Source organism: Vidua macroura, chromosome 6 (genome assembly GCF_024509145.1).
Source record: "Vidua macroura isolate BioBank_ID:100142 chromosome 6, ASM2450914v1, whole genome shotgun sequence".
Lineage (NCBI taxonomy): Eukaryota > Metazoa > Chordata > Aves > Passeriformes > Viduidae > Vidua > Vidua macroura.
Window position 1 is genome coordinate 10,387,881 of NC_071576.1, and position 21,883 is coordinate 10,409,763.

Genomic DNA, 21,883 nt, shown 5'->3' on the forward strand with positions numbered 1-21,883 from the left:
AACACACACACACACACATAGACACAGACAGACAGGCACGCACACAGAGACACGAAAGTGCCGACGCGGACGCGCAGCCCACACCGCCCCTCGCGACCTCCGCGGTGAATCTGCCGCTACGGGGCGCCGCCCGGCCCAACCTTCCTGCGCGGCTTCGCGCGGCCCTGCCCACGTCGGAGCGCGCGGGCGCCGCGCGGTGGGCGTGGCCGGAGGCGCTCCGAGGGACGCGCCGGGCCCGGGGAGGAGGAGCGGGAGCGGCAGCGGGATCGGCCCTTCCCCGCCGCCGGGGCGAGGCCGCAGCGGAGCGGGGCGGGGGGTGGCCGGGTCCGGCCCATGGACCGTCCGTGCCCGACGCGGAGCCCGTGGAAGGAGCCGCTCGGCCGCGGGAGGCGGCGCGCGGCGGCTGAGAGCGGCTGAGCCCCGCTGAGCCCCGGGGCCTTCGCTTCGCCCCGTCCCGTCCGTGCCCCGCGCCCGCCGCCCGAGCGGCACCATGTCGGCCAAGGTGCGGCTGAAGCGGCTGGAGCAGCTGGTGCTGGACGGGCCGCAGCGGAACGACAGCGTGCTGAGCGTGGAGACCCTGCTCGACCTCCTGGTCGGCGTCTACGCCGAGTGCAGCCGCGACTCGCCGCTCCGCCGCGACCGATACGTGTCCGACTTCCTCGAGTGGGGTGAGCCCGGGCGGGGGCCGCGGGGCCGGGTGGCGGGGGCTGCGCGCGGTGCCCGGTGAGAGGCGGCGGGCCGGCCGGGGGCGGCCCGGCCCCGCACCGCGCTCCGACCGCCGCTCCCGGCAGCGGCCGGAGACGCCGCCCCTGGAAGCGGCGCCTCCCTGGGGAACACCCCCGCCGCCAGCCGGGCCTTGACCCTCCAGGTCTCCTCCCTCGGTCCCCGGCGAACCGCTTGGCAGCCGGCAGCAGGAGCAGCAGCGGAGTGTCCTTGGCCTGAAACCCTTCTCGGCTTAGCCCGAAACGTCAGGCTAATCCAGTGCTCCTGGAGGGTTTCCTACCTGGGGGAGGGGAGGAGGGGAGAGCACCAGGCTCAGGCTTTGAAATGTTGCTCTGGTGCCGGCTCCTTGCTTTAGAGAGGGCGTGTGTGTGTGTGTGGCTCGAAGAAACAACAGTTCCCGTTCATCATGCTGTCTTTTTTAATTTGGGCATGCCCCCCAAGGACAGAGTATTTCTAGGCAGCCTTTCTAAGAGCTTTGTTTAATGGTTCCCTACTGTTAAGCAGACTGATAACGACAGACCTCCAGTAGTCCGGAGCATGCTGACAAAAGAAGATGTGGATACTTTTGATGCCACTTAGGATAAAAGTTTTCCATCCAGTGTTGGTTAGTTAAGGCTGTTGACTAGAGGTATGTGGAGAGCAGAGATCCTTCCCTACTGCATGTCTAAATGAATTTATGTTAAAACGGCCATGGTGGCTGACTGGTTTATTCAGCTGAGTAAGTTATGAATAATAATGTATGACGAAGGTGACTTCTCCATGGAATAAGAATTGGAGGGGAGGGAAGAGTGATCATTGCTCACGAGAACGTTGCCCCGTTTATCAGCTGTTCCATGCATGTACAGTTAATTAGGCTTTAAAAGAGCACTCTTTAAAAAAATCAAAAAACAACAAAAACCCCCAACCAACAAAACAAAGGATTTCCTAAGGGAGAGGGAGGGGCAGATTTACTTCAGTAAATGCAAATGTGTGTCTTTAACACTAGAGACGGGAGCACTAACATGAAGGGACAGCTGGTTCTCCTTAATTTCTGTGGGGACCACCACTCTTTGTCATACACTAACAAACTAAGAGGATTCACTTCCTGGACTCTTCTATTGACGTCAGTAATGCGATTGCCAACTGAATAATTAACCACTTTATCACATCTGCCCCGCAAGGCTGCAGCCTGGGGAACATTGATTATTTGTTTTGTCATGGGAGCTTTGTATGTCTTCTGCAAAGAGCATTCAGAGTTTTTTGTTTTCAAGCTGATGGCTTGAAGGAGTGAGCACCAGCAAATTGTTAAGTGTGATAGATCAGACTGCAGCATACTTTGAAAACTGAAGTTGGAAGGATTTGGGGCAGGCCAGAGAATGATATGCTTTTTCTATAGCGCTGCTGGTGGTTGTGTCTTACTGACTGATCTCAGTGTTGTCATTTTTTGTGTGATGGAGAGGCCGATTATCCAATTGTTTATAAAATCGCTTCTTTTAATTCTATTTATTGTGTTCACTGAATGTGAAAAGGTTACTGACTTGATGAAAAGTATAGCTCGCAATAAAAACAGTGTGTAGGTTTTACTGCAGTGTGGGATTACTCTGGTATAACAAAGTGCCTATTCAATAAATAATTGAAATGTATGTGAGCTACCATCTGGTGCTGCAGAGTAGGGATAAAAGTTTATAATCCAGGCTCTTGATGGTAAGGGGGTGGACCTAAGTCTAGACTGTATATTTGTGTTCCATCAACAAGGGGTACCCTTAAAACTAATTACAGTTGATACTGTGTGTTCCTTTCCTTTCCTTCAAGCTGTTAAAAACAACTAAGTGCTAGCAACGAGACACCTTTTATCTGTGTCCTAATGCCCTCACAGTGTGTTTCCACTGACAAGGAACTTGTTTCTGCCTCCAGCTAATAAGGAAAATATCATGCCAAACATGCTAATCTTCCTTATGTCATGATGTGTCTTAATTACAGACTGATTTGCTGTTAGAAGATATTCTGGATTAATGTACACAAGTTTTCTGTGCTGTTATGTGTCTGTAGAAGCATCAGAGTGTAGTTAAATATTTGGGATATACTTTGAAGATCAGTGTTTCTTTATCAACTGGAGACAGAAGGAATTTCCTTTTGACAAAATGGACACTTACCACTGGCAATGGAAATAAGCTGCATAGGTATTAAATTTGAATTAAGATGAGCTATATAACAAACATTTTTTTTTTAATTGTGATTTTAAAACTGGGTGTGAGGTATTACACGTGTAAAATTCCCTTGAAATGATTCAGTGTGGCTTATGGACTTGCTTGCCTTCTTAATTGGCTAGAGAAAATAGAGTTCAGGTGTGGTAGTTGAGGCAGGGTTTTTTTCTGGCTGTGGGGTGCAGAGGAGGTTGATTCTGAGTTGTGCGGTGTAGTTGCTGGATATGGCTATCTCTGCTTTCTGACAGAGCATGGTGCTGCTCATACTCTGTAGCTGGTGGATGGTGGAGAAATGAGGAGTCCAGAAAATTAAGTTCCATGTTCATCTTGTGAGACTTAGCTACCTTCTCTCTATTCAACATCCACCTTACCTGTGGAGGCTGATAAACTCCAAATGGTGCATCCCAGTGCTTCTGTCCTATTAATTCCTCTGCTGCTTCCTGGTAGTCCTGCCAGAGGCTTAAATCTTCTTCTATTTGCTAGCCATAGAAGAGTGCAGGGTGTGGTCCTTCGCCTTGAGGCAGCTTGTGGCTTCCATTGCTTTACAAATCTTGCAAGAATCTGCCATTTTAACCTTGTCAATTATAGCTTTCCCATGGTGAATGGAGCTTTCAAACAGACTGTTCTTTCCCTATACTGAATGTATAATACACATATCTTTATGCCAAGTGTTATTGGAGAAGAGCTAACTGAACTGCAAGTGAGGAGTCCAAAGTCCTTTTCTTCTAGTTATTTTTATTTATAACTTCTGTTGAATAAGCTCGCACCCAGTTGGTTATCACTGTTATATTGTTTATATAATAGATATTGAAATAATGCTCAATATTCTTAGTGGGAGTTGAATCCAAGTCTGTTACTTAACAGAGCTATGTCTACATGTTCAGAAAGAATTTCCCAAATCTGAGCTTAGTGTCTTTTAAACTGTTGCTGCATCTGCTGCTCCTAGAGTGAGAAATAGTGAAGAATCCTGTTTATTCTAGTTGGATTTGCCCATTCCTCTCTGAAAGTGAGACTACCTGAAGCTATCAGCAGGCACCGAGGAGGCTGCATGGACTTTGGACTTACCTAATGGACTATGGGTGCTGCAGTATGGTATTGTCCATACTCTGCAGAGGGATGTCCCAAGAGACTTTTCCTGCAGAAAATGCTGTCCCTTGTTTACCCTGACAAGGAGAGAAGTACAAGAGTGCGGGAGCAGCACAGTCACAGCTCAGGTGTCTGCACCACCTGTCCTTTAGCTTTCAGGTACAGCATGTTCCTCCCCATGGAGCCTCTTGTTCTCTCATACTGAGGCATCCGAGTCTTGCATAACCCTGTGCTAGAGTGGCTGCTCGCAGGGCACCTTGCTGGCTGGCATCACTTCTGTGCTGTTTTGACATCACCTTGTATTTCAGGAGTTATCTTAGCAGGCTGTGGCTGGTGCTCGCTACCCCTTCCTTCCAGTCACCAGGGACTGGCGCAACCGGCTGCTCCATTTTTGGACAGCTGCTCGTCACAGTTTGCAGCCAGTAGTCAAACGTGTTCAGAGGAGAGTCTCAGGAATGGGCCTTACTTGTCTTCAAACTGATCCTGGTGCTGAACAGCTTCTCTTGCTTCAGCCTTTGTTTCCTCTGACCCTGTTTCATACTGCTGGCCTGCTACAAGGGCAAGGTGGCACATGTCCCCATACACTTCATTTAGTGTTGTCTCACTCCCAGACTCTATACTGGCTGGCTATACCTCAAAATCCATGTCAGAGTAATTTAGACTGATCTATGTTTGTTGTTTTTGTTTGACACAGGCTCATAAGATACCTCTGTGGACTGTTTCTCATTTATTATGAGCTGTCTGTTTGAATGCTGACTTACCTTCTGTGCTCTCAGTTTGTGCAAGGTCTTCTACCCAGCTAGAGTGTTGTTCTGCTTTTGGGTGGTGGTGGTGGAGTTTTTTGTCTCTGTGTTTTTCTTTTTTGCTGAGAGAAACTCTAAGGATGCTGAAGCTGTGGGGAACACGAAGAAGATGCAGATGATTAGCACAAGTAGGCCAGCTCGGCACCTGCTGCTGAGCTCTTGAAGGCAGGCTGGCATAATAAACAGTGGATGCTGTTGTAGTAACATCAATATATTCCCAGTCTGAACTAGAGGAGAAAAAAAATGTACACACAGAGTGCTCAAAACAACCTCTAGCCTAGCCCTGATTTGCCACTTTTGGGTATATATTTGTTACACTTGAGTCTGGACCATAGATGGAAAAATCATGCACAAAACATTGGCCAGGAAGGGCTGCTGTGCTGGTGCAGTGATTCATAACTTTAGGTCACTGTCAGGACTGGTGCTTCAAGTCTGGATCTTGCCATTTGGAGGGGCTCTATGAGCTTTGCAAGTTGACTGAGGCCTAGTCTTTCCTCCTTTCAGTTCTGCTTAAAGAGACACCTTAACCTTTCAGATAAAAAAATACCTAATTAGGGAGGGGATAACCTTGCAGGGTGGCCTTTCTGTCAGAACAGTGTAGAGCCTGTTCTCTCAGCCTGACAACAGTTGTGTTCAGAAGTGTACATGTGAGCCTGAGGAAAGGGTGTTTCCAGCCTGCACTAGAGCATCTTCTAAACTAGCTGCAGGGTTGACCTAGTCTTGTGCCACAGGTACTGCTGTACTAAAAAAAAAGTACTAGGAAAGGGCAGGGGCACAATGTGTGGCAAGTGTACTGCTAGCATAAGAGGCAGAGCTATCCTCAAGTATTTTTGAGATGACCTCAGAGCTTATGGACTTTGGACTTTTAGGGTTGCTTATGAGGATCTGTCTGTCTTTTGGGGTTACACCAGGAAAAACTGTCACTTGATAGCATGTCATATCTCTTGTCTTGAGGGCTTAAATTCCTCTCTTCCTTCCCTTTGGCACCGCTCTCTCTCCCCTGCTTGCAGAAATACACATAAAAATCCAGGAAGGGGCCTCAGGCTCTGCCAGCTTGTATAATGTCTTCTGTGCAGGCAGAAGCTGTGCAGTGAGTGATAAGCCTGTTGGGCACGTGTGTGAAGTGACAGTGGTTGGATAATGAGGACAGCTGATGAACAAGAAAACTGAATTTCAGATTTTGGCCAAGTTTCCTCTATGTCATCCTCTATCCACCAAAGCCTGTTACGATCCCTTGTACCAGAGCTAGTGGCAGGAGGGTGTGCACTGAGGGGGACGGTACAGCTACAGGTGCCTTGCAGATGTTCTGGAAAAGGTGAGTGGTGGTGGTGATCATGGGGTTTTTTGTGCAATGTGGATGCAGCTAGAACTCTTCCCTCCTCCTGAAAGCTTTCCTGTGGTCATAGATAGGACACCATAGCTTGGATCACCTTCTGTAATGAGGCATGATGGTCATCTGGCAGAATAGTGTGACCCTGGCTGCTGAATCCCAGTTTCCTGCATTCTCTGCTTTGATGAAACTGGTTTTGTTCTTTTCAAAGATGTATGGTAGGACTAATTCATGTTGAAGTAGCCCAAGCTGCCATGTTAGGTTTGACAGCATTGTAGTCAGGGCTAGTGACATGAGGGCTTGTGGTTAAAATCCTGCTGCTGTACGATGCTGGAGTCTTTACAGGACATCTGTTTTAATCTGTTATTTTTACAATGAGGCAGAGTCTTTTAATGACGCTTTCTGTAAAACTTCATGCTGTGAAGCATTGGGACTGAAGGTTACAGTCGTGTTTTAGTAGTGGCAAAGTAACAGGGTCTGGAGGATGAGAGGCCCATTGGCATGTGCTGTTAAAGTGACAGATGGCCTGGGTGAAGATTGTCTTTTGTCCCATAGAAGGAAGTTGGTACTGCTTTTCTCCTGTGGATGAAGGTGCTAATAAATAGCACCAGTCTTTAGTTAGAGCTTGAGGAATTATGTGGTATATTGAAGGCTGTGATCTATATTTTGCATTTAAATTTTGTTTATCTATGAAAACTCAGAAGGGGGTAAATAAGCCACTGATAAGTTTGTCTTTGTACAGGAAAATATGTGTGCAGCTAGTAGTTTCTCACTGATGGTACATGATAAAGTGTAAGCTTGTAATGCAGAAGTAGGATTTCATAAGCATCCATAAATCTAACTTTTTCTGTCTTGTTTCACTTGCAAATCTAAATTATTTTCATATTGATTTTTCACAGATAATATTAAGATACAATATTTTGCAAAAAATATTACTCAATTTACATCCTTAAAACTTGCACAGTTGTCAGAATTACGCATTGTCAGTGGAAATGGCTTGAAAGTCAGTTTAGTCAACAGATCTAATACAATTAACTTTTCTATGAAATTAAGTTGAACTAATCTATTTTTGCAAACAATTAATGTATGAGAATGAGTCAGTTTCTTCCACACCGACTAGAACAAATGATTTTAACTTGTGTGAATCGGAATTGAAAAGACTTTTTTCATTAGTTTTTTTTTAGCAAGTTACTTCTCCTTTATGGTTGTATATTTTGGAATGTTGATCTGTAGTTGAGATTAGTTGGGAATGTTAAACTACAGATTCTTTAAATTTATAAAAAATTACATTTTTCCCCTTGCATGTAATTTGAGGCAATTCATACAAGCTGGTTTAAGGTGGGTATTACAAAAAGGAAGAATTAGAATATTTAACAATTGCAAATTTATCTGTGCTGTTAATAGAATGCAGTGCCTAGGATTATGAAAAATTTTATGGGTTCATCTCTTTCATTACCAAAGTCTGAAAAAATTCACAGGACAATGGACCACGAATAAACTGTTTAGAAAACTAGAAAGGACTTGTTAAAGCTTTTTAATGTATTTTTGCTTTTGGTAATACTTTAAATAGAGTTGACATTTGTTTCCTAAGTCTCATAAGGTACACTTGAGAGTTCCAATGTATTCTTTGTGTTACCAAAGGGCTTGTATCATGCTCACTGTTATAGCCCACTGTAGTGCTAGGGGGGTTTGCATTTTATTTTATTTATTTTTTTTAAGGGATTTAATTTAAAATATTCTCCAGGTCTGAGAACTTTTATGTACATTTGCTCTGTGGTTCAATGTGATCTGTTCATTTTTTAGCTGTCTCCTAACACTAAAAGCTTCCAGCCTATTTTTCTCATCAGCATATGCAGATTGCCAGAATGCAGGCTTTCATTTATAAAGATCTTGTTCACTATAATGAATGTAGCTTTCTTCAGTAGGAAGCTACACACTGTTTTCTTAAGCCCTGATTTTGCATAGACCTCAGTAATCATGTCTGGAGATATACTTAGAGTGCATTCAGATTAAGTGTGTGCATCCATCATTTCCAGCTGAGGCCTTAGGCATCCTGAAGTGCCTGAGATCTTAATTTCTATCATTCATGTCATCAGGGTCTTAACACTGAAATGTGTTATTACTTAACCATGGCCTAAAGCTTCAAATGTGATTAGTACCTCTGGATATCCAACCTAAGACATCTATAAAGGGAGTCTGAGCTTTAGAAAATGATGGGGATATCTTTATCAAGTATTAAATCATTGAAACTGTGTGGAATTTATGAATCAGATGTGCATTAGTGAAGTCTGAGGTATAGTTCTTAATTTGTTTAAGTGTAATGCCATTGAGGGGTGAATTTGTATAGGTGCCTTTCCCAAAATGCCAAGAAAAGATCAGAAGCAGCACCAATTTCAAATATATCCCAAATTCTTTTCCTAATTTATAATTGTTCTCCAACATAAAAATAAACATGGATAATTGCTTTGTGAAGTCCTGCTTGGAATGTGTTTATGCCAGTTTAGTGAGATGTGCATGCTCAGGATTTTGGAAAAGTCAATACAAAAGTCTGTCTGGACTTCTAATTCAGCTTAAACCTGAGTTATGTTGTTTTAATTGTCATCAAAAGATTTGGTGAAAGGTGAAGTAACAAGTAAAATGACACCTGTTTTAAACTCATTTGAGTTGGTATATGGAAGTCAGTCTTAAAGAAGTGTTACAGCTATTCTGGCAATATTGTACTTTTTATTTGTGACTGTGTAGTTCGTGGGATGTGGATTCATTCTTTTTGCAGGAGGTATAACTTTACCCAAAGCACAGCAACCACTGTAGAAGTATGGGGGGTTGTATGTTATTATTTCCTTTCCAGTTATGGTCCCTTACTTAGCCTAAGAACTAAACTGTATGCCTTTGAAATCTCTGTCCTCATCTGAGGAAGGACAGGGTTTCTAGTAATTGCATGGTAATACTCATGGGACATCTGTAATCTTTTTCCCACTCTTGAGGAATTCCTCTTTCTCTGGTTCCCCCACCACTTACAGAGATTTGACTTGTACCTTGGGAGTGGATGGGGATTGTCTCCATTGCCTTGCACACCTTAGTATTGCTGATGTTGTTATAATATGGCTTCTATGATCTTCATTTTGCACATCCTTCCTCAAAAGTTGGCTTCTTCATGGAGCTTTTCTATATGCTGCGAGCCTTACTGCTGCTCATGTGACTTGGATTATCAATACAGAATGCTGGAGTGTTCAGAGTGCCTTTTATTTTACTGTAATTAAGGCAGAGTAGAAACAGCAGGAGGGTGACTTCAGGCATGAAGATCCTATTATATAATTTTGAAAAGTGTTCCCAAAGGTTTGCTTTTTAATATGTGTGTTTAGTCTTTAGATTTAGCTCTTTTTAGGATTAGTTAGGTTATCATGTGTTGTTGTTCCCTCCACCCCCATTTCTGTGTATCATGACTGCATGGCTGTGGTTTGTCTCTTATGAGCCCTGAGAAATGGACACCCAGTGTGCAAGCTCTGCAGGCTTAGTTCCACAGGCTTCTAGTTTTTGGACTCTGGATCCAAAGGACAATAAGCACATTTTTCCTTTGGTTAGGTGTTTTTCCTATAGTTAGGTGTACTTGAGTAAGATGTTGGTATTGACATTTTTTAATTAAGGATTTAGGTTTCTGTGTCTAGTTTGTGATTGCTTAAATTATGTCAGCATGAAATGGGAATGAAATATCTGACCACATTTTCTTTCTTTTTAGTTTGTATGCTCTTTAAGCCAAGGAGGAAATCTCATTCTGTTCTCCCTATCAGTGGCTACTTTTAGGGTGGCATTGTTGCCCTGGAATGCTCTCAAGTTACACATCTTGAAGGAAAAGACATTTCTGTGATTCAGAACCATGGGACTTCCTTGAGGAGGCTGTGAGAAGAAAAGTTTTACATGTACAAGAGGCTAAAAGTGATCTAAACGTCATAGGGGAGTAACTGATAGATGTTGGGTTGTAAGTGTAGAGCGAAGGCTGGAGCCTGTGGTATTTAATATTTCTGCCTTTATTGGGTAATAGGTATTTTTCCTAAACTCACAGCACTTTGTCTGTCAGAGTAGACTGTCTGAGAACTTGCAGGTCAACTGTGTCACAGGGAAGAAGCACACACATTTTCCTTCCAGACCAGCTTTAACTAGTTGTAGTAGAATGCCTTAGGTCATGTGGCATCATATCACTGCATAGAGGAGTTAAGTTTGACTGTGTTAACATACTCTGGTATGTAATTGAAGATTTCCATTACCAGTTAGTTCAGCCTTTGGTTTCCTGAGCAGTTGATATTTAAGTGGGGAATAATGTCAATATACACACAGCTGTTTTTAAACTGTGGTTCTTCTGGCCTGGTACTGCAGATAACATGGGACAACATAGTGTGGGGATGCCTAACTGGAGGCTGTATCAGACCCACAGACTGTCTTTATCTTACCCCTAGAAGTATTTACTGGTTATTAAGGCAACTGAACTCTGGTTATCAGGCTGTGTTTGCTACTGTGGGCCAGCAGGATTTACTGGATTGGATGTAGTGCTGTACCAACAGGGCTATGCTGGGCAGGCTTGACCCTGGCACGCATGACCTAGTCAGGTTTACATCTGTGGCTAGAAACAATCAATCCTTGTGCATCCTGAAGTTGACTCTGATGTGAATTGTGAAGATAAAAGCCCTAACATTTTCTGAAGGAGGGAAGTGAGAGATTTTTAATTAAGAAAATTAAAAGCTATTTGTGAAGAAGCTTTTACTGCCCTTAGGAAAGGGCTTTGCAGTAATTCGCATCAGTGTTAAAGGTATGCATGCATTTGAGTGGCTCAGACCAAGAGAAGTTGCCCTGGTTTATCCTGACAGAACCAAAGCTGTAGGTTGTCTAGGTATAGACTTCCTGTTCTTGTGGGTAGTGTTAAACATCATAAAGATTGTGTTTAATGTTTCAGGCATGTTTTGAGGGTGGGAATAGCAGATACTACATTCCATCCTCTACCTTTTCTATACAGCATTATACTTCCTTCACACTGTGAAACATCACAAAATTCAGCATGACAAATGCAAAATCTTGCTATGTGCAGCTGTAAAAGTTGGGGAATAACCATCTAGACAGCAGCCTTACAAAAAAGGATTCGTGGATCCTGGTAAACAATTAGTTGAAAAAGTCAGTGATGCATCATTGTAGAAATGGAAGCTGCCTATGTGCAGGACTGCATCTGGAGTGTGTAGCCAGCAGGCTGAGGAAGTAGTTTTTCTCTTTACACCACTCTTCCACTTCTCTTGTACTGTGTCTAGTTCAGGGCTTCCCAGTACAGAAGAACCACTGGGAAACTGAAGTGAGTCTAGGAGTAAACCACTGATGTGGCTGAGAGCCTGAAGTACATGAGATGCAACAAAAGCCTGAGATGCCTGGAGAAAGGGAATCTCATCATTATCCTCCACTGCCACACATGTGGTTAGGGAGAACAGAGAGGCAGATGCTTCCTGGGTGCACTGCCAAGAAGGACTAACAGTGGACACAGGCTGTAGCAAGGAGGATTCTGATTCTTTCTGAGAAAAAAATAAAAGTACTCCTCCTGACAATGGTCTTGCACTGGAAGAGTCACCCAGAAAGATGAAAGGCTCATTATCCTGGCAACAAACCTCAGCTGGGCAAGGCCTTTGTCACATGATTGAACTTTGATGTTATCTCAGCTTTGAGTAATTTGGGTGGATTCTGATGTCCAGAAGTCCCTTCCAATCTAAGTTTACTCTGCAGTTCAGTACATTTTTTTTTCGAGTTAACAGATACATTTAACATCATGGCTGCTCTAATAGTAAATAGTTGTTCTTCATACTTCTCAGAATGAAAAGCAATATTTGAAGTAGCGTCTTCTTGCTGTAGATAAAGTAGCTAACACAACTTGGTTTTTTGATAGTCTCAGGTGGTCACCTTGGTTGGCTGGCATTTTACCACAATCTGAACCTAAGTATTGACAAGCTTTTAATTAGGCTTGTTAAATGAAGGGAAACTAAATTTCTTCTTGTTGTTCTTCCATGTATTTAAAGAAAGCACCAATTTCCTTGTTCCTGGCAGTGAATTTGCCAGAACAGGTTTTAAGAACTTTGAACCTATATTTTATGTTTAGTGCTGTCTCTCAAGTGTGGTTTCCTTCTGTCTAGTTAGCCTTGATAGCACTTGGATATTTTAAAGCATTCCTCTGTGGAGCTGTCAGAAGAGCCTGCCCTCCCTGCATGACTGCGAGCCTGAATCATCCTTTATGAAAAGTACAGGTTTAGTTGTTGTACTAGATATGTTCTCATATCACAAAGGACTTCTTATCTAGTAGGGCTCCTAATATGCTTATATCTGGCACTATAAGGAGTCTGGGTAAGCAGTTGCTTACCCAGGTGAACAACAGGGTGAAACAAATGTTCCTCATAAGAGGAAGATGTAATAGGAGATACTAGCTTAAAAAACTAGGGTTTTTTGTTTCCTCTGTAAACTGAGAACTCATGTGGCTTACATGAAATTGGACTTGCAACATGGTTTTAATGCTGATATTCTTGACTGATGATAGTAGACTCAGCTAACCAAAATGCACAACAAATTCAGTGTTTCAAAATCATATTGGTATATGGAAGTGAAATCAGTGATGAGGATAACAATGTACAAATGGGACAAAATGTAAGAAATTAATCCTTTTTTAGTGCTGTTTTGTACTTAGAAGTTATCCAAAGTGCCACTTGACTTTCCATACAATGAATTTATATCTGTGTCTTTGAGTATTTTGCTTATAGCAAAACCCTTGCAAAATAATAACATTCTTCAAAATTGCTACATTCCTAAATGCCCAGAAGTCTGGCAGATACCCTTCTCAGAGAACATACATTGTCAGCTATGTCATGAAGGCATTCATTGAGAGCACTATATAATGTAATGGCCCACTGCCCTTCTGGGGCAAGGACTGTGTCTGTGAGCAGTTTATAATGTGTGTTCATTTTTCAGAAGAAACTTTTCTCAAAGTGTTGTGTAGTTGTTTCAGATGCTTTGGTGCTTGCACACTGTGGAGGTACCCTGGGAGAAAAAGAAGACAGTGAAATAATGGCAGTAACTTTTTCTATGGACTGAGTCTTGCAGCTTAAAACTACTGAGAAATACCGTTCTCCCCCTCTTATGCCCGAATTTCCTCTTTCATTTAATTGTTCAGACTCCTCACTTTTCATTTCTTACTTGTATTTAGAGAAGGCACTTTGCAGTGATGTCTTTAAAACAGCAGTGCACGCTTGTGCACACATGGCAGCAATGATCTTTTGTGGCTGTAATATGTCATTGTCCACATTGGTAATGATAGCTCTTTCTTCAAGGATATGCTTGATAACTGCAGAATAAATAATACAGACCTCACTGGAAAGTGTGCTCCAGTAATTCACCTTCAGAGCTCTGTGGGTGACAGCTGGTGAAAGATAATGGATTATCTTTCTGCAAGAGGAAAGCATGGGCAAGACCTACTTCTTACATCAATCTCCTTGCCCTCATCTCTTCCTCCCCCCTCATGTCCCATATAACACTTAAGAACCTGTCCTCTCCATTTTCTGAGGGACTTGGGTGGAGATTGCTTGTTATCACTGTTGTGTTTAAAAAAATAATAAAAAAAAATTAATTGGCAAGGAAATAAATTTAGCTGTGCATAACAATTCATGGAAGAGGAAATCAACACTGTCTGCTTGTAATCTTTTAACACATATCCAGAAATAGATTGCTGGAGAGTCATAGTATTTGTTTTAAAATTTATAGTATTGAAATAAAAAATAAGTAGGTCTGTGAATTAGAAAGGAGTGAAAAAAACCCTTATTTAAAGTCCAAAATATTGGTCAATATACTACAAACATTGGTCAAGCCAGATGTCTTTACCTGGTGCTTCCAGAAGTTCCCATACTTTAAACTAAACTTTGAGATTTTTTACTAAAATGTCTGTTAAGAGAAGTTTTTAAGGAGAGATGGAATTGATGGTATTCAAAGAAAAACTTCTCACATGAGATAATAAAGATCCTTACTAGACTTGGGATTTTGAGTTGTTCAAGTACGTTCACATAAGAAAGGTGAGACTCCAAAGTGACTTCTTGGTTCCTTAAAAATGCATTCCTTAGAGAGTGGCTCTTCAGAAGAGTAATTCCTTAAATTTTGATTTCATGTAATACAGTTGTAAGTGGTCCTGTTTTCTTTCCTTCCTTTAAAATACAGCTGAATAGTCAGTCAGGAGTGAGTTTTTGCCAACTGCATAAACTACTCTGCCATTGTAAAATTTCTTTAAACAATTAGGTACGTTTTTGTTCTGTGTAAGAGTAAGGACTGATGCAGTCTGAGCATAGTAACAGACACAGTGACAAAGTGACCCTTGCTGCTCATGCAGATAATGCAGTGGAGTAGTTTAACACATGACTCTTCCTTCTTTTTTTATCATGACTTGTTTTGAGAGATTTTATGGACCTAGGTTTTTGGGGTTTTTTGTTTTTGTTTTTTTTTTTTTAATGATGCTTCTGTGGACTTGTTTTAAAATTCAGATTATATAGGAAACAAGAGTTAAACATCAAGAAATTATTATAAAAGTGAAATTTTTGGGCTAAGGTATAAACAGTAGGACAGTTGCCAGAAGTAGAGTCTTCAAGGCTTTTTAACTCCTTTACAGACAATTTGATGAACAAAAAAGCAAGTTTCATAAGCAGTCATCTTTCCCCTCAGTGCTGTGGGGTATTTGTGTCCTGCAGACCGTTGCCACAGACCTGTGTTGTGTGTGTACCTGCTCATGAGAACCAGAGTGAAGATGTATGTTAAAGACCATGAAACTGCCAAGAGATTAAAAACATTTTTGGTAAATGTCATGTCCTTGCTTGATTCACAGTGACAGTCCAAAGATGGAATAATGTATTACTGAGCACATTTTTCACGAGGCAAAAAAAAAAAAAAAGAAAAAAAGCCGTAAGTGACATATATATTGAGTAGCTTGCATAAAGGAAAAAAAATATACAGCTCTTCCAGACTTTTATGTTAGAGAATTCCAAAGAAGTTTGTGGAAGAAAAGGATTACATAGCCTCAGCTCCACAATACTAGTATCAAAAATGATCCTAGCTTGTCTGAACTACAGCATCAACGATGAAAAGTGTGACAGTCTTTATAAGATTGTGGTTTGGGACTGAATGTGTTTTTAAAGTGCGTTGATGCAAGTGGAAAATATTACTGAAGAGCTAAAGCAGTCATGAAATGGGTAGCATACCCAATGTTTACTTAGATGACACTGGAGACAAATTAGTAAAGGAAAATATTAAATTCTATATGGAAAAAGAAAAAGGAATGGGGTATAACTAAAATGATGTGTAAGAAAGTAGAAGGGCAACCATTTGGCTTTTATCTGTGTAGATATTGGCTCAATGTCTATACTAGTTTGCAGTTGCATTGAAGTAGATTAAAACATTTTGTAGACTGACTGAAATTCCTTAGTTTTCTGTTTGTGGTGACCTCTTCTGCTTGTGGTCTCCTTAGAGGCTGAGTGCTATGTTGGAAGATTTCTGGAAAGAAGTTCATGCATCTTTACTGGTTCCTGCTCTGGAAATGGGAACTTGTAAAAGCACATCTACACCAGAAGGGTTTTCCATCTGCATTGTTACTTTGTTCTTTTGAGAGTTTTAAAGTTCTTCTAAAAGTTTTCTATACCTTCTAATGTTTACATATTTCTACTGAATTTTCTCACACTGTTCATGTAAATGATGATTGTTTTACATTCTTCTTTGTAGGGAGAGAGAATTGATAGACTGTTGGTTTGACCAGTGTGGTTGGAGAGGTGGCAATTTCACCCTCCAATCCACTGTCACTTTTAAGTTACTATATATTGTAGAGTCAGAAAATAAAGTTCTCTCTTTTAGTTCTTTTTCTTCCCTCTTTTACATAACATACATCTGTAAGATATTTCGTGTCATAGTGTAACACTGCATCTGTACAGGCATGCAGGTGCTCACCCTGGTGTTGCATAGGAGCTTCCAAATGTTTGGTTGTTATTTCCAAGTATGAGTAAAGAAAAAGGTTGGAAGCCAACAGAATGGAGCCTGAGGTATAGATGAAGATTTGAGATTGCCAGCCTACTACAAGCTTGTTCTGAATGTTTTAGTACTTGATTTTCTGTTTTGAAATCAACACACCTGTCTAGATGGACTGTAAATGAGGAAGAAAAAAAGGAATTCTCTGCTTAAATGCGTGGAAATAAATCTTAAAGCAAAAGGATCATGGATGTATTGTTTATTAAACATAGATGGCACATGGATAATGTTACACTTTTAAGGAGGAGTGTACAAAACTGAAAACTTACGTTTAAAATGACAAGCTTAAAAGCAAAATGCTTTAAGATACTGCACCTGACATAAAAACTTGCTGGGATGATCCTCACTTGATATGCCTATCTTGAAAAGCTGAGGAACAAGATGTAGAGGTGAGACGTGGTATTTGCAATTGTGAGTACAGTGATTGAACAGATTTTTGTTCCCTCCCGGCTTTCGGAATATGTAAGAAGGAGGAAGCAGCAGAACCCAGGGATCTTGGCCTGCTGCTGATCATGTTGGAGTGTGCAGTAATGGGAGGTATAATCTGGATTGGAATGGTAGTGTGGAGGATATAAGATTCCAGGAGCCTACAAGAGGTTTGGGAATGCCTAGAAGCATGTCCATTAAACAGCATGTCATGTGGGCTGGCTGTTGGTTGAGAGCTTTCTTAAAATCATGATCCAGAATCTGGATTTAAGAATTTCTGAAAGATATCACAGCGAAGATGTTAAGAAAAGATGGGCCATAAATACTAAAGAAAACCAAAACTGTTCTTTGATACACAAAATACTGAGATAAAGGGAAAGAGCTTATTCAGTGTACTGTACATAAATTACCAAAAATTTGGATAGGAAAGCATGATAAAAATACAGAATGAGGGGGAGAGAAGAAGGAAGAACTTCATCCTGCCTGTACTAGAGAAAGCTGAATTTATAATGCTTGGAGACTTGGAAATGTCTCTAGGAAGAGGCTTGGGGTTCTATTTTTAGGTTCCTGTTCCGTATGCTTTGCATACACATGTGGTGTTAAAGCTCTTTAGTCATGTTCTAATTCAGTTAGATTTTAAAAATTTAACTGTTCCAAGATTTGCCTCCCCTAACAATGACTTTTTGATTTGAATGGGAATTTAAAATTTTGAACCTGTATAAACTGTCATATGTCTAAAATTCTAGATTGTCATTTATCCAAAATGTTTTGTTTCATGGGTATTCACTGTATGTTAAAAAACCAAACCCTGTTTTAAATGGATGATTTTTTTAAATTTAATAGCAGATGTCCTGGTCAGTTTGAAACTTCAGAATAATTAGTTGATGCTAGCAAGCTGATAACTGACAGCTGGTAAATGGGCAGTATTCTAAAACAGAATTCTGCAGGCTTCTTGGTTTGTTTAATTGGTAATTAAATTTTTTGGCTTTTTTTTTTTTTTAGCCATAAGCACTTAAAAAAATCTCTACTGCTAATAATCTATTATTGTACAGTTTGACTCCATTTTTTGAAAGCTGTGTCTAAGACCAGGAGTAGGATTTTCTCAGTTTTCCAGTAGATTCTTCCCACCCCCCCACTCGTGGTAAAAATTTAGGCCTTTCTTATCCATTTAAAATTTTAACTGTATTATGTGGAAAGCCTGAAAATAGATATAGACAAATTTAAAAATATGCTGAGGCAGTGTCAGCCATTAAGGAAAAGTTGCACAGTGAAATTAGAAGCATGTTGCCTTATCTGGGTGAAGTTTTCATCATGCATTGGAAGGCTGAGAAATGTATTTCTCTTCCCTTTAGACTTTCTTTCCATCCTGTCTGAGTAAGTAATTTGTCAGGAAGCATCTTGATATGCCCTCTGGAGATGTGCTTACCTTCTGAGTACCACAAACCCCAGTGATTTTTCTGTTACAGGCAGCTAGCCATGCTCCTGATGCCCTGCTTGCCCTGAGTTTTGTTGGTCATGACCTTTGGCACTTGAAGTCAATGAAAATAGTGCTGCTGTAAATGGTCTTCCTCTTGCTTGTTGCTGGCCAGTGGTATTGGAATGAGTAGTGCAAGACAGAATAGCTTTGGCTGTAGGTTCCTGGTCTAGAGGGGGAAGTGAACAAGAGTTATAAATCCTGAGAGTATTGGTAATAATAAAAAAAGCCACTCTGAACCGTCCAGTATCATGTGTAGCAAATCTTAGCATCTTGTTAGTATTCTCTGTAGGGACTTGTTAGTATTCTCTGCAGATTTAAAGACAGTTCCCCTCTTCTCTACTTCTGAGTAGCTTGAGCTACTCCAAAGATTCTTGTGCCTGGTTACAGTAATTGCTTGTCGCATGTCTTCATGGCCTTTTCCTTCAGCAAAGATCTGACTTTCAGTGACCTTTTAATTAGATCTCCAGCTCTAGGCAAGTTTTGAAACAGGGTGAGTAATGTCTGAGAAAATGTCCTCCTGCCCAGTGCCATTTAGAAGGAAGTGTAGTGAAGAGAAAGATGTGCCACACCTGTTCTTAAAGTAGCTGTTGCTACCTGAACTCTTAAAATTGAAAACCAGCTCAGGGTATTTATATGTGTAGTGTTGCAGTCAGGTGCAGTTCTGTAGCGCTGTAAGCTCACCTAATTGTCCCATCCCTTTAGTCTTGTATTTCCTGGTTTATGGTGTTGATCTGGTTGGTAACTGAAGTGTCAGGCAAAAGGTAATTGTCATTTGGGTGTGCTTCCTTATCCAGCTTTCTGTGGCACTTGCTGTGTTAGCAGCAAGGCAGGCCACCTCTGCAGCAGCTGGACGCGATGCGTGGTCAGCTCACCACAGCCTGTGCCACTGCACACAGTGCCTTCGGAGGAAGCGCTCCCCTCCTTTACCCTCCTTGCTTGTGCTGGCATAGCAGCCTCTCCCGACCCTTGCTGATTCAATTTCTTCAACTACACAGTGATAGATGTGTTATGTGTCTTTGTAGCTTGGGATCCTGCTGGTTTAGTGAGTAGAATCAGGTCAGTGAGGTGAGACCAACTGGGTTTGTTGGAGCTGATGGGAGAGAGCAGATCTCTGGAACTGCTGCTCTGGTCGCAGCGATCCACTAGAGTTGTGCCATTGAACTACTTTACTCTAAATTTATAAGCAGAGAAAGGGATGCATCATAAGGTGGATTTCACTCCTGTTACTGTAAGTGCATTTGTGTAGGGTGCTTTGGCAAGAAGAATTTATTGGGAACCTCTAAGCTCTAAAAATAAAGGAGGTGGCATGTGGTAAATACAGCACCTGTGTAAAGTGTAAATTGTTTTATTACATAATGCACATACTGTGTTTATAGTAACTTGAGAGAAAATTTTGTGTATATCTGGAGAAAAAAACCCCATGCATTTACTGTAAGTGATTGGTAAAACACCTATACTGCTTTCTTGTTAAGTTTTACTTCTAAGATGAAATAAAGTGTGCAGTCAGAACTTTGCTCATACATTGATGATGTAAGTGGTGGCTTAATTAATGTAAATATGTGGATGCTTATATCAGCACAATGTGGTCATCAGATTGTAATTGTTTTATTTCTTAGGATGTGCAAGAGGTGCTGGGTCTGATGAAATTTAGTTTCATCCTATGTTATTGAAATTTGAGTGAGCTCAAATTTGAGATTTTCTTAATCTCTACTTTGAAACCATCTGAACAATACCAAATTTTTTTTCTGAGCAGTCACTATTCTCAGGCTATTCTACAAAAAATTACTAACTATGCTGTTAAGATTGTTCATCATGCAGTAAAATAAATGGATTTTAGCAATATTTACAGTGTTGTTACGGAATAAAAGAAATGGAATAAATGAAAATTTACTGTTTGGAGCTAGTGATTCATGTAAACCCCCTGAGACAATTTTTCCATTACTGATGTGCTTCAATATGTGATTGCCATTTGCTGTGGCTTAAATGGCCTCTCCAACACCTGCAAAATCTGGCCCTGAACTAGGAATACAGAAAAATTGAGGCATGAATAAAGCTTAATTAAACAGATACTGCATTCTGTGGTGTTTCTTACAAAGTTTTAACATCTGTTTTGGAAGAGCCTGTCCTAATGTGGTGTAGGTTGATTAGTAACAGGCTATGGTATAGCTACTTCCATGGTTGCTGTGCTCCACACCACATTCACCTCAGTTCTGAAAGCTGTTTTACCCTTCTGCAGCCTCATCCTGCTCCCTGCCTTGGGCTGGGGCTCCAGTGTCACAGCTGTATGGGAGTCACTTTGGGTGAATGGTGTGGTGGGAGGGGATGGAATGGGATAGACAAGTTAGCTTTTGCCTGGAAATGCTTGTTGTTTGACATACCACATGAAGTCTGATGAGCCAAACAATGGACTGGAGTGTGGTGAGAAGGAACAAAGAGGAACTCCTTCAGCAGTAGAATGAATTTCCTGGATTGAAGTTGTTGTGTAGCTCCCTTTTCAGTTGTCTCAAATGTCTGGGATGTCAGACAGTCCCAAGGAAAATCTGTATATGGCTTGATGTACATATGTCTTCCAGGCCGGGTACTATCTTCTTGAGGAAAATAAAAGGACTGAAGATGAAGCTTATGAAGGCATTGGATATCAACAGTTATAAAAAGCAGAAAAGTTCCTTTATTGTGGAATAGTAAGCTTTTCTTTGCAGATTTTTAGAAAGACTTAAGAGGAAGGAAAGTACCAGCTTGAAAAATCTTGCAAAATTTGAGTAGAAGCAAGATCCATTTGTTTTGGTCTCTGCAGAAAGTGCCAACTTGCAGACTTTGTTGGACTTCTGCTCAGTATTTTAGTCAGTGACAGTTCTAAGGCTGAAGAGGCTGATGGACCACCAGGGAATCCATGGTTGGTATGTACTCTAATGAAAGAGCTGGGAATCTTGGGGAAAAGCTTAGGAATAGGTTAGAGAAGCATGGCAGCTTTTCCTCTCCCAGGAAGTTGGAAAGAAGTATGAAAAAGTGGACTACCAAGTGCAGTCAGGAGCACATTTTCTCTAAGGGCTTTCTTCATTCTCCCATGAGAGTTAAGCCAGAATTTAATCTCAAATTGCTGGGTGTTTTCTGAAATGCCTTTATGAGTACTTATAAAGGTGCAGATTTCTTGTCCAGTCTTTCTTCCTGCTTAAAAAAGTCTGTGTCCTGACAGTGTTATCCTGAAATATTACATTTTGTGAAGCTTCACCAGGTTTGTGTACACAGTAATTCACTTTTGGCTTTCCTGAAGTCAATGCTACTTACAGTCACATTCTTCTTCAGTGTTAAGTTCTAACAATTTCATCTTCCAAGATCAACTTCAATATTAATAAATAAATAAATAAGACAAGCCCTGCCTGAATTAGTTCTAGAAACCAAGGAGCAATTCCCTAAATTTGGATCATTCAGTGACAGTAACATGAATTAAATGAGAAATTGGGCAGTGAGCTTCACCCTCTCTTTGATACCGATGCAAGCCTTCTCTCCTTGTACTTGCATCCCTTGTAGTACTAGCAGACACCATGGTCTGATTGGCACGTGGTTTTTATTTTACCAGTTATTTTTCCTTTGGCAAAGAAAGGTCTTGCATATATATGAGTACAGCAAATAGTCATTTGGTGTGTTTCTTCGGGTATGTGAGCTAACCCTCGCTTCCTCTCACCTGCTAGAACCCTGTTTCTGTTTAGCTCTCAAAGACACACAGTGGCCTTGGCAGGAGTTACACTGGCAATGTGTTTTGTCACTTGGACTACTGGAAACCATCTGT

At 41.3% G+C, this 21,883-nt stretch overlaps 1 protein-coding gene across 7 annotated transcripts in view; it reads left to right on the top strand.

Annotated features, from left to right (window-relative positions):
• The first annotated feature begins 253 nt into the window (after positions 1–253).
• CDC42BPB (CDC42 binding protein kinase beta) overlaps positions 254–21,883 on the top strand; it is a 93,889-nt gene continuing 72,259 nt past the window's right edge. For 4 of the 7 annotated variants that reach the window (XM_053980768.1, XM_053980770.1, XM_053980772.1 and 1 more), the window contains exon 1: positions 256–668. In XM_053980768.1, coding sequence (XP_053836743.1) covers positions 491–668 — 178 coding nt within the window. In that variant the 5' untranslated portion in view covers positions 256–490. Of the gene's footprint in view, positions 669–21,883 lie in introns of all 7 variants that reach the window. The other 3 variants (XM_053980774.1, XM_053980769.1, XM_053980767.1) reach the window with 2 other exon arrangements.